General features: G+C 36.6%; 1 protein-coding gene across 1 annotated transcript in view; it reads left to right on the top strand.

Annotated features, from left to right (window-relative positions):
• LOC140156568 (rho guanine nucleotide exchange factor TIAM1-like) overlaps positions 1–13,943 on the top strand; it is a 128,312-nt gene that overhangs the window by 98,930 nt on the left and 15,439 nt on the right. Inside the window, exons 17-19 of the mRNA XM_072179508.1 lie at positions 9,580–9,681; positions 10,376–10,633; positions 12,328–12,731. Of these exons, the coding sequence (XP_072035609.1) occupies positions 9,580–9,681; positions 10,376–10,633; positions 12,328–12,731 (764 nt within the window). The remainder of the gene's footprint in view (positions 1–9,579; positions 9,682–10,375; positions 10,634–12,327; positions 12,732–13,943) is intronic.

Here is a 13,943-nt window from a genome sequence, read left to right as displayed (position 1 = left end):
CCGTTTTCTTTTGTTCCTTTTGTTCTTAATTAAAGCCAAACGCATAAATTGTTCATTCACCACTCTCAAACCAGATGTTTAGTCTGTGGAGTATTGAATAGGCCAGTTTGTCACTTTTAAAACTGGACCTTCGCTCTATTCAAATGCTTGTAACTTTACTTCTTGAGATCACGATTGATTCAATGTGGTGTCATAATGTGCAGGATTAGATAGGGCATCTATTGAAAAAACAAATTTACCCCAATATTGTTCAGTTTGGAAATTGTGATTATTTTTCCAAGTGTAAGGATACTTTATTGGCACGGTATATATACCTATTGTACCCAACTAGATTTTCATTATTATGATATGTAGGCCTACTAATAGGTCTACTCTTTTCTAATAAAGAAAAGATATCCATTTGAATGAAATCAAAACCACTCATGCTTAATTTTCATAGTAGAACATCACTATATGTTAGCATAGGCCTACACAATGCCATAATAGACATTGCATTTTCCATTTTTAGAGAAAAACTCCGTCACTTAAAATGGACCAAATTGCCAATGTCAAAAAGTTAGGCATTTTAGACCCAAGTTATATAGCTATGCAGATTTAAGTTTCTACTGTGAACAAATATACCTAAATTAAGCTGAGCAAAATGTAGCTGATGAGATCAATTAAGATCAATTAAGTCTTGATCACCATTAATCGAAACACGTTCTACGATAACTTTATATAGTTCCTCAAAAATAGAGAAACTTTAGTGTCTTTTTCCCTATGGAATAAATGGCCTTTTGGTTGGAATTTCTTCACAACCACCCATATTACAATCTCTATATGCATGTTTTGCATGCAAAAACATAGCTTCTTTTTACCTAAAACTTAGCAATTAATTTGCATGAAGGTAAAATATATAGCTATACCAATCTTTTCTCTAAAAATATAGGTCTACTGATATCTGAACATTAGATTATGTAATCATCCCCTTCACCAATAATTAAGAGCGGGGTTGGGAATTGGAAGGAAGACATTTTTGACCAGCTGAGAGGGAAGGGTGCAAACCATTTTTGCAAGCCAAGAGGGGGCAAGTGATTTTGGCACACATTAAGGGCTCGGATAGCGACATTTTCACATATTTTTGTGGGACCTGAGAGCACATCATACATATTGAATTGCATTTTGAATACAAGGAATGTTCTTCTGATATCAAATAATTTAGATTTTTTGAAATTTGTGATATAATGATTGAAAATTGATATTTTTGAAATTTAACAGTCATCAAAGTAAATTGAATAAGTCTAATGATAATTTTGTACTTAAAGTGTAAGTAGCTGGGATGAAAAGTCGTTCATCATATGAAAATTTTTACATTTCGTATTAAAGATATAGATTTCTTTTCAAAACACCAAAAAATGTAAGTCTTTTTGGAAAAAAAAATGTATATCTTCAATATGAAAGGTCAGAATTTTTAAATGATCATTGGCTTTTCATCCCAGCTACATACACTTTACATATCATTAGATTTATAAAGTTTACTCCGTTGACTGTTAATATCAAAAATGAAAAAAATAGTAATATTTTATAATTTGCCATAAAATTTGTATCATATCGCAAATTTCAAAGAATACTTATTCGGTATGTCTGATGTGCTCTCAGGTCCCACAAAAAATACTGTGCAAACGTTGTTATCCGATTCCTTAATGGGGCCCCTTTTTAAATAAAATGCTTAAAAAGCAGTATGCTTAAAATATGCAAATTTTCCTGTTTGTTGCACTCACAATATAGACCATTTAAGGGATGGGGTATGAACGTTTGGACAGTATTTATTGTGGGACATTAGAGCACACCAGACATATCGAATTGCATTCTGAATACGAAGAATGTCCTTCTGATATCATTTTTTGAAATTCGCAGTGTAATACACATTTTATGGTAAATGATTAAAAATTGATATTTTTGATATTTAACAGTACTCGAAGTAAACTTTATAAATCTGATGATAATTATGTACTTAAAGTGTATGTAGGTAGGATGAAAAGCCGACGATCAGTTAGGTCTTTTGGGGAAAATATCCATATCTTCAATATGAAAGGTCAAAATTTTCAATTGATTGTCGGCTTTTCCTCCCAGCTACATACACTTTAAGAATATATCATTAGATTTATAAAATTTACTGAGGACTGTTATATATCAAAATGTGAAAAATATCAAATTTTAATAATTTGTCATAAAATTTGTATTATATCGTGAATTTCAAAAATGAAAATTATTTGATATCATTATTATTATGGATATGTCTGATCATCCTGATGTGCTCTCACGTCCCACAAAAAAATACTGTCAAAATGCTCATTCCAGATCCCTTAAGGTTTGCACATTTAGATCCAAAAAAATTTAGCATGGGAGGGGGAGGGGCAAGATTTTTTGGCAGGCCGAAAGGGGTTGGGAAGCGATTTTTGGCAGGCCCAGAGGGGGCAAATGATTAAAAATTGATATTTTTGATATTTAACAGTCCTCGAAGTAAACTTTATAAATCTAATGATATGTACTTAAAGTGTATGTAGCTGGGATAAAAGTGTATGTAGCTATTGAAGATATATATTTTTCCCAAAAACACCACAAAAATAAAAATTAGGTGTTTTTGGGAAAAATCCATATCTTCAATAGCTACATTTCATTTGATTGTCAGCTTTTCATCCCAGCTACATACACTTTAAGTACACATCATTAGATTTATATTTAAAATGAACTTGGTGGTTGATTAAAACATTGTTGTTTACAACATTGTTTCATGAAGGCAAGCCAAGCAGGCTATGCCGACCTACACTCATCAGATCAGAACATCAGAACATAATGCAATGAGTGTAGGATGGCCTGGTTGAGCAATTTACTATGTGGATGATTTACCTGGATTGCTTGGATTTATCATTAGATTTAGAAAGTTTACTTGAGGACTCATTTGCCCCTCTGGGCCTGCCAAAAATCACTTCCCAACCCCTCTCGGCCTGCCAAAAAATCTTGCCAATTATATCACAAATTTAAAAAAAAATCAAAATTATTTGATATCATCAGGACATTCCTCGTATTCAGAATTCAATTCGATATGTCTGATGCATGATGTGCTCTCATGTCCCATAAAAAATACTGTCCAAATGACAAACGTTCGTACCAGAGCCCTTACCCCAGTTTCAGACCAATTTTAATCTCATGTTTTGGTTATTTTTTGCAATACAATTGCACATTTTTGTTTGAGTACTTTACTTTGTGATGAGAATTTCCAATGCAAGAGGCATTTTTCTGATGGGAATTCCCAAACAATAGGTATTTACATAAATGGAATTCCCGAGCAATAGGCATTATAGCCATTCAATCTAGGCATTTTCGTGATGGGAATTCCCATGCAATATTGAGAGGAAAAGGAGTTGGAAATGGGGGGTGTGGATAATCTGAAATAGCAAATTTTCAGCATGAAGTAAGTGCCTGTGATAGCGACACTGCCACACCTTTGTGCCCAATGTTTATATTCCCATTTCGCAGTACTTCCGCAATTGACTGGTAAGAATCCTTGTGTGTATCCCCAATTGCAGCATGAAATAAGTGTCTGTGAGAGCGACACTCTGCCACACCTTAATGCCCAATGAATATATTCCCATGTCGAGGGTACTTCCCCAATTGACTGGTAAGAACCCTTGTGTGTATCCCCAATTGCAGCATGAAATAAGTGTCTGTGAGAGCGACACTCTGCCACACCTTTGTGTCCAATTCGATTCCCCAATTGACTGGTAAGAATCCTTGTGTGTATCCCCAATGGCAGCATGAAATAAGTGTCTGTGAGAGCGACACTCTGCCACACCTTAATGCTCAATGAATATATTCCCATTTCGCGGTACTTCCCCAATTGACTGGTAAGAATCCTTGTGTGTATCCCCAATTGCAGCATGAAATAAGTGTCTGTGATAGCGACACTGCCACACCTTAATGCCCAATGGATATATTCACATTTCGCGGTACTTCCCCAATTGACTGGTAAGAATCTTGCCACTGTGACACTGCCACACCTAAATGCCCAATGAATATATTCACATTTCGCGGTACTTCCCCAATTGACTGGTAAGAACCCTTGTGTGTATCCCCAATTGCAGCATGAAATAAGTGTCTGTGAGAGCGACACTCTGCCACACCTTTGTGTCCAATTCGATTCCCCAATTGACTGGTAAGAATCCTTGTGTGTATCCCCAATTTCAGCATGAAATAAGTGTCTGATTGTTATATTCTGCCACATCCCCATGTAAACAAAAGAGAAATATTAAGATATCCTTATTTCGCGGTTCTTCCCCAATTGACTAGTAAGAATCCTTGTATGTATCCCCAATTTCAGCATGAAATAAGTGTCTGTAATTGGTCGTATGTCATGAATATTACACACTGAAAAATGACATAAACGTCACCAATATGTCCTGCAGTAAGCATAACTTTTATTCCTTACATTTAAAGTGCACACACGTATATATTTTTGGAAAGCTTATTACAAGGATGTTAGATACGGCAAAAAGAGATCCAATATTCAAGGCGGGTAAAATTCCTATAGGGTTTAACATAAAAACGAAATACATATTTTGAAATTTTGATATACCTGAGTCATCTTTTTCTCCCAAAATGTACAAGTCAAAACAGATGTGGATTAAAAAAAATATGACAATGGCCCACAAACAAATCATAAACGGGACGACTGGTGGTGTTCTGTGTTGATCATACAGGGTGGTCAAATTCGACTGTATTTTTTGATGCAAAAAAATTAATTTGAAGATCAATTAACTTCTTTATTTAAGTAGCAGTCCTATATTTTATCACTGAAAATGTAAATTAGAAAGAGAAATACATGAGTCGTGAGTTTCTGCCCATAGTTATACTCAAATATTAAGTATACAGGGTGATCAACATATTATACAGGGTGATTATGTTTGACAGGTTTAATGTAATGTAAAGTGTAGTCATGGAATACAAACTTCATTTTCTTCTATGTAATTAAATGGCCCTTTGTACATTCTGTTAAGTACATATATTATTTGTCATCTCTATGCAAAATGGTACTATACAGGGTGACTTTAAATATGGTATATTATTAGGCGGATATTGAGCACATATTGTCTTCATGGTCTTGAACCCGAAGTTCAAATTTATTGTTTTCATGTATCATATCTATTCCAACATAAAGAACACAACCTGTTGGAATAACCACATTTGAATCATGCTTAGCTTGTTTGTATACATCCTTTCCTTCAATTCCCTACACTTGTACAGGGTGTCCCCCCAAAAAAAGAGGCCCCCACATTGCGCCCTCTTTTTCTCCTATTTCTGAAAAGTTGATCAAATATATTTTGGTATGTAAAGAAACCTACAATCGTTAGCTTTAATAAACCAAAACAATTATTTCAATCGGCTCATAACTTTTGAAGATATGTCCTTTTAAAGAAATGTATCCGTTTTTTACTCTGTCCACGGAGGAGGTTTGGCTACTTCAAAGATTGAAAAGTACATATACCATGCATGAATATAAAACATTTCTCGATGATAACTTTATAAAATAACAACTTTATTTAAGGGAATGGGCTTTACCGGTGGGCTTATGGGTTATGGATTTTGTTAAGTGTCATTAATTTGGGCGAAATTGATGTGGGATGGGACTTCTTTTCCTATACTTGCAATTACTTATGTTTTTCTCGTCTCTTGCTTTCTTTTTATTGACAACATAAGTCATTTCTCTTTTTGGAATAAAAGGTACCCCTGAAAAGGGCTGTTTAGTTTGTCTTTGGTTCTTTTGAAGTGAGTTTACTGTGCTGCTCTGCCCTCTACCTGGTTGCCTCCGTGACGAATACAGGTTTCAGCCCTAGTTCTCATTGCATTAATTGCGTTGTGTACCATCCTTAAGGGTTGCGAAGATGTTTGAAGCTAGCTGGTGATCCTCGCTTATAGTGAATGCTTTCCCAAGACTAATGCTATTATCTATCCGTGTCATTAACCGTGTGTTTCGTTTAAATCTTTGATGTAGCCAAACCTCATCCGTGGACAGAGTGAAAAACGGGTACATTTCTTAAAGAGGGCATATCTTCAAAAATTGTGAGCCGATTGAAAGAATTGTTTTGGTTTAATTAAAGCTAACGATTCAGGGTTTCTTTACATACCAAAATATATTTGATCAACGTTTCAGAAATAGGAGAAAAAGAGGGCGCAATGTGGGGCCTCTTTTTTTTGGGACAGCCTGTAGTTCAAATGCAACACTAATGCAATACTAGTCCAAATGTGCTGGAAATGGTTTTATTTTTAGAGCAGACCTCTAGCAATAAATTGATACCAAATACTTTAAACAGGCAAGTACTTTAAGAATAAACTTGAATGAAACTTGACAAAAAATGGCTCCCCATTTTAGCGCACCCAGTTCATGGCATACGACCAATTGCAACATTCTGCCACACCCCCATGTAATCAAAAGAGAATTGGAGATATCCCTACTTCCCCAATTGACTTCTGTGGGAATCCTGCCATGTTGAAGGGAAATGTGGCAAATATTGCACAAGAATAATTTTTCCAGATCTGAAAGAACCCCAAGACTGGGAGAATTAAAACATACAATGTACTTTCAGGGTTCCTTTCATTTCATTTTAGTTCTCAATACTTTTCCTAAAGTAGCTAAAATTGGCTTTAAACATTTATATACACACCCTTCCAGAACTTGAGAGGGGTTGTTCACATTTTATATGAACGCACTCCGTTTTCCCCTCTTTCATGTTAAAAAATCATTTGGGTGTGTATTGGTGTGTGTCCACAGTTCCAATGTCCCCAGTTAATATGTTAAATACCCATACACACTTCCAGAACTTTACATTTAAAATGGGGATATTCTATATCCCCATATTTCATGTTAAAAATCTCATTGAGTGTGTATTGGTGTGTGTCCACAGTTCCAATGTAAAAAATCACTAGGACAAGGAATTTGAAATTTGTAATTCCCACTACAGATTGTTGATAAGTAGGGTATACCTACACATAAGCAATAAAATTTCAAGCATAATGTCATGCAATAGGTTGTCCCCAATTTCCTACATCTCTACCCATGTCCCCATTTTCAGGGTTATGTGGGTAGGGGTGGAGTCTTGTGTGTGCAGTGTGTGTGTCGGAAAAAGCTTGTGAACGTGTTATCTTGAGAACCGTAAGTGCTATGATGATGAAACTTTATAGGGGTAGCATGACCAAAGGGTGTCGACCTGATTAGATTTTGAGCGCAAAAATATGGTAATTAAGTACCTAATTTGCATAATTTATGCGTAATAAGCAAAATACCTTGTGAACAGATTATCTGGAGATCCGTATGGGGTACAGTGACGTAACTTGGTAGGGAGTAGCGTGGCCAGATGTTCTCGATCTGATTAGATTTTCAGCGCAAAATATGCTAATTAAGTACCTAATTTGCATAATGTATGCGTATTTGATGCGTATCAAGCAAAAAAAACCCTTGTGAACAGCTTATCTGGAGATCCGTATGGGGTACAGTGACGTAACTTGGTGGGGAGTAAGCGTGGCCAGATGTTCTCGACCTGATTAGATTTTCAGCGCAAAATATGCTAATTAAGTACCTAATTTGCATAATTTATGCGTATTTGATGCGTATCAAGCAAAAACCCTTGTGAACAGCTTATCTGGAGATCCGTATGGGGTACAGTGACGTAACTTGGTGAGGAGAAGCGGGGCCAGAGGTTCTCGACCTGATTAGATTTTGAGCGTAAAATATGGTAATTAAGTACCTAATTTGCATAATATATGCGTAATAAGCAAAATACCTTGTGAACAGATTATCTGGAGATCCGTATGGGGTACAGTGACGTAACTTGGTGGGGAGTTATGTGGCCAGAGGTACTCGACCTGATTAGATTTTCATGAGGTCAAAGGTCACATACAAGGTCAAAGGTCAACTGAGGTCACCAAATCTTTTAATAATTAATTTTCAACTGTGCATCACATACCCCAATAACAGCTTGATCGGTCATGTAATTAAGGAAATATGACGACTTTAAGATAGTCGCTTTCTTTGTAAAGTATAGCAAAGTAGCACTTTCAATGAGTGATAACTCGTAAAGGAAGCATCTTTCTGTTTTGATTTATTTGATGAAATAGTTCTTTCGTATTGCCAAATTTGATTTTTCAGCGCAACATACTTTATCCAATTTCGTGTGGTCAAAGGTCACATACAAGGTCAAAGGTCAACTGAGGTCACCAAATCTTTTAATAATTAATTTTCAACTGTGCATCACATATCCCAATAACAGCTTGATCGGTCATGTAATTAAGGAAATATGACGACTTTAAGATAGTTGCTTTCCATGTAAAGTATAGCAAAGTAGCACTTTCAATGAGTGATAACTTTCGTAAAGGAAGCATCTTTCTGTTTTGATTTATTACTTTGATGAAATAGTTCTTTGGTTTTGCCAAATTTTTGGAAGGTCATTACGGGGTCATCCGAGGTCACTCAGGGGTCATTTGAGGTCAAGTTATTAAAAAGTCGTATGGGCATGAAACTTGGTGGGTACAGTCAACATTTCAAGGCAAATTTTGGAAGTTCATTTTGGGGTCACCAGGGGTCATCTGAGGTCAAATTAGTAAAAACTGTTGTATGGGCATGAAACTTGGTGGGTACAGTCATCATTTAAAGCCACATTTTTGGAAGGTCATTTTGGGGTCACCAGGGGTCATCTGAGGTCAAATTAGTAAAAACTGTCGTATGGACATGAAACTTGGTGGGTACAGTCAACATTTCAAGACAAATTTTTGGAAGGTCATTTCGGGGTCATCTGAGGTCAAATTAGTAAAAACTGTTGGATGGACATGAAACTTGGTGGGTACAGTCAACATTTAAAGCCAAATTTTTGGAAGGTCATTTTGAGGTTACCAGGGGTCATCTGAGGTCAAATTAGTAAAAACTGTCGGATGGGCATGAAACTTGGTGGGTACAGTCAACATTTAGAGCCAAATTTTTGGAAGGTCATTTCAGGGTCACCAGGGGTCATCTGAGGTCAAATTAGTAAGAACTGTCGTATGGTCATGCAACTTGGTGGGTACAGTCAACATTTAAAACCAAATATTTGGAAGGTAATTTCGGAGTCACCAGGGGTCATCTGAGGACAAATTAGTAAAAACTTGTATGGGCATGAAACTTGATGGGTACAGTCAACATTTAAAGCCAAATTTTTGGAAGGTCATTTCGAGGCCACCAGGGGTCATCTGAGGTGAAATTAGTAAAAACTGTTGTATGGGCATGAAACTTAGCACGAGGGGTACAGTCAACATTTAGAGCCAAAATTTTAGAAGGTTATTTCAGGGCCACCAGGGGTCATCTGAGGTCATATTAGTAAAAACTGTTGCATGGGCATGAAACTTGGTGGGTACAGTTACCATCGGCCAGATAATTGTGCCCAGCCGATAACCGCCAAATTCATTTACCTCTCTACCAACAGTTATCGCAAAAGCAGGCGGTCACAAAAGCAGGCGAGACTCGTGGTTCGAGAACCGCCTTGTCTAATAACTTGACTTGTTTGTCTTTTTCAGGCTTCTCATTAGAGGCAGAGCTGGGGGATGATGCTGAGCAAGAAGATCAGCTGTGTGTATTTATATCTGAAATAGAAAAAGGCGGCATGGCTTATCATCAAGGTAGGTAGTCAATGACATGAGACCATTTAGCACCATTAGGCGACGAAAAAAAGAAATCCTGTTCTACGGGCGGACGGACCTTTCAAGTTGGGTCGGTCGGTGACCTTTTTTTTTTTTTTTTTTTAAATGACCAAAAAAAAAACTAAAATCTGTAAATAATTTGCAATTTGAGAAAATACAAAAAAAATTTGTTCCTGAAATTTCCGAAATTTGGGTCGGTATTCATTTGTACAGGAAAATTTTTTTCCCCAATTTGTTCAAAATCTGGGTCGGTCTGGCCCGTAGAACAGGGTTTTCTTTTTTCGTCGCCTTAGTTCAAACATGATTTTTAAGTATCTACTTTTCTTTTCTTTTTTTCTCTCTCTCTCTTTCTTCACTTCTCTTTTCTTTCAATTTCCTTCTTTCCTTCATTCTTTCTTTGCAGTAATTTTGGTGATGACCTTTTGTGTGTCTTTGAGTTGCACTTTTCGTTTTCTCGCACGACTCCTCATGTCTTCCTATGTTTTCTGGCACGCAAAAGGTTTTCACTTAGCACTTGACAAAGGTCTATGACCAAAAATTCATGTAATATTTGCTATGCAATTAAATTATGTGGTTTGACACCAAATATTTTGCTTGGACTATATTCATTTTTGCAACCTATGCAGCCAGTATTTGTTTACTAACTTATTTCTTTACTATTTGTACTTTGCAGATTTACAAGTTGGAGATGAACTTCTGGTCATCAATGGCAGCGTCGTCTGCGACCAAGATATGCTCTTCATCGAAAACCTCTTACACAACGCCACCACTCTTACCATGACCATCCGTTCCTGTCGGTCACTCTTTGCCCAGAATCAGGCCATGGTGGACACAAACAAATACATTGATCAACTGACCTGTCCACCTCCCCCATCTCAGGCCAGACTGACCGATGAGATGATTGATAATCTCATTGTACCAGCGCCAGTCAGTAAGTTTATTAATAGAATTTGCATGTTTGAATCCAATTTCTCATAAAAATGTTAATGCATAAGTGCTCAAACCTGTCATAATTTTAAGTACACTGCTGGGGGGCTGCTGATCATTCACGGGGGTATTGGGTGTGACCTCGAAGTCTCAAAAAGCATCCTAAAGAAGTATTTACGAGGTCTGAAAATGCACTCCTAAACAAGTATTACTGGTGCAATTCTCTACCCTAAACAAGTATTGGCTTTTTTCCTCCTTTTAGAAGCAAGTAAATTATTCATGTTATTGACCCTAAAACCTTTCATAACAACTGGGAAAACACAAGGTCAGAATTATCATGGTACAGATTTCTCAAAGGACCGTAAACACTGTGATTTATTGTGCAAGGTATATCCATTTTCATAAATTTTGTTGTTTTAGATACCGTATCCACGATATGTTGTCTGATCGTGAAAAAATTTAAACCCGAATCTTTTGTCATGCATGATACCCCCGGATCAATGAAACTTTCTACCACTATACGCATCGACAAAAGCCGATAAAAGGGTCACATTGATTTACATATCTTAATTTTGTCTTGAAGAACTATTAGGATTCAGTTGTTGCCAACTTATTTTCTCCTCTTTAGCTGTATCTACAACTTTGGCCAAACTTTGTAGGAGACTATCAACAGAGTTTCCACTCATAGCAAGTAAGATGCCACTGTGTGGTGTGGTACCTGCCTGTTTATATGTGGTGTGATTTTATCATGTTTTCTTGCATGCCAAGTGTCACATGGCAACTTTTTTGATGTCATGGTAACAATTGCCATGGTAACGATTTACAACCATACTAATTTAGGATACTTACCATATTGTAGCAGTACATGAATGCTGGTGTGAGGCTTCACAGATAAAAGCATGCATTAACTGAGTGACTTGTGGATTCTTAATACTGCATAAAAGTAAAGTCTGCTAGATGACAAAGTTTTTAGAGTCATTTTAATGACTATAGCAGTATGAAACTAAACTAATCTAAAAAAATTGTATTTTTTGGTAGAGATTCCAAGGAATTGCAATATTTCACTCATCTTTAGGCAAAAAATAACTAATGTCATATCTCACAGCCCATGGTAGTTTCAAAAACGAATGCAAAATGCAGGGTTGTTTTTAAGACTTTTTAAAAATTAAGATGTCACTTTTGAGTGTTCAAAAGTACACAACATAAAATTGTAGTTGATTTACACATTTGAAGTACAAATATCAATCGTTTTATACCTAAACAAAGTGAGTATCAAATCAAGACAATTTTCTTCAAAATGTGTCTCAGAATTTCATGATTTTACAGCAAAAAACTAAAAAAAGGGAATGAAAAGGGAAATAAAAAATGAATTTGCCGCTTCAGCTGACATTGACTTGAATGATTAGCTTTTGTTAGTTCATTTCATCTATTAATGACTAGAGGTTTAGTTGCTCAAAGCAATTCCGATCCATTATGTCAAGAGCAAAGACAACATGGCCCACAAAACAACTCTTTGTATTTTAATAATTGATTACCAAGTCATTCCCGGTCTTCTTTTAATTTATAACTTGCTTCATGCAGATTGCTATAAACTTTAAGACAAACAAACTCTTCAAGTCATAGGTACAGCTTGGTAATTCTGTACCAAAAATAAGTTTTGATTTATAACATTTAAAAATATTCTTCCCAATTCCACAGACTTTGATGATGAAAATGATACCTCAGGTAATAGTAGCCTATCCTTCCGTGAACCAACCCCAATGAAACTAATGTATGATCCTGTAGAGGAAGAAACCGCCAAAAACCAAGCCAACATGGTCGCCAACCAAAAACCAGACAGCAACCCGCAAGAAATCGCTGATCTACTCAAAAATGCTGAACAGATCACAGAGTTTTGTCGGTTGAGAGACGACCAGCCATGTGATGAGGAGGTCGGAGGTCAAATAGAGAGTTCAAAGAGGCAGCTGCAAGCGGCGCAGAAGTTACGTAAGGTGATCATGGAATTGATTGATACAGAGAGGACGTATGTCAAGGATCTAACCTGTCTTGTGACTAGATATCTGGAACCGTTACAGAATGAATCCTTCTTATCGGCCGATGAGGTAAGTTTCAGGGGTTAGTTTTATTAGGCTGTTCCAATTGAAATCTGTCATACCCCTGTGGAAGATTTAAAAAGGATCTTCCACAGAGGGAGTATGAGTTTCAAATAGAATAGACAATTGGGTAACTTCTATTTGAAATACTCATTCCAGTTGTGGAAGATATACAGGGAATGTATGGATTTCAAAATTATGAACCCTAACCAATTCCATTTGAAAAATATACTCCCTCAGTGGAAGACTTGTCTTAAATCTTCCACATGGGTATGACAGATTTTAAATAGAATAGCGCATTTTGTCTCTTAGCAAGTTAGCATTAATAAGTATATAAGGTGATGATTGTATTGAAAATGTACCATTTTCTTGCAGTGCAGAGTTTGATGTGAATCAGTAGGTCATGCTTTTGAATCTCCCAATTTATTTATGACTGTGATTTTATCTGTATAGGTACTAAAATAGTAGTGGAAGTATGACTGAATTAGCCACTTGCAGGTTCATGCCATTATGCACTATGTGCGGGAGAGCCTCGAACTGGCAGCATACATGAATGGGAATTGAACCAGTCATATAACATTCTGTGTAAGGTTACGTAATTCTTCCTTTCATGTATGCTGCCAGTTCGAGGCTCTCCCCGCATATAGTGCATAATGGCGGAACCGTGCAAGTGGCGAATAGGGTTTTTTGGCAATTAGTGTTTGTTCCAATCGAAGTAGATAGATGTATTTGACATTGAAAACAATTAAAAAGATAAGGAAACATGTTTGCCAATAGAAATAAATTTACAATGTGCTTGCTACAGTTACTCTGGAACTTCTCACTTTCATCAGACATCAGTGGCGTAGCTGAGTACATGCCCCCCCCCCCCATCGATTTGAAAATTTGAAAAATCTTATAGGAAAATTGCCAAAAACCGCTTGTGCCACCCCCAGTCAGACCCGGTGCCCCCAGTCATGGTCAGGGTTCCCCAATCGGAAGACTCACGCTGCGCCACTGTCAGCCATCTTAGTTGATCATCTTGGGACAATAAACTGTCAATTGTTGTGTAATGTTCATACATGTATTCTATTTGTTACCCTATGTAATCTCTACTGTTTTATGTTCAATTTCCTTGTGTGAAGTCCTACGAGTACACGGTGAGTTCCTCATTTCATATCGCTCGTTTCTTGTGTTGACTTTAACCTTTTGTGTGTTTGTGTTTAGTGTATGCCTGATGTT

The sequence above is a fragment of the Amphiura filiformis genome, chromosome 7 (genome assembly GCF_039555335.1).
Source record: "Amphiura filiformis chromosome 7, Afil_fr2py, whole genome shotgun sequence".
Classification (NCBI taxonomy): Eukaryota; Metazoa; Echinodermata; class Ophiuroidea; order Amphilepidida; family Amphiuridae; genus Amphiura; species Amphiura filiformis.
The sequence above is the reverse complement of the archived record's forward strand: the minus strand, read 5'-3'. Positions and strand labels throughout refer to the sequence as shown.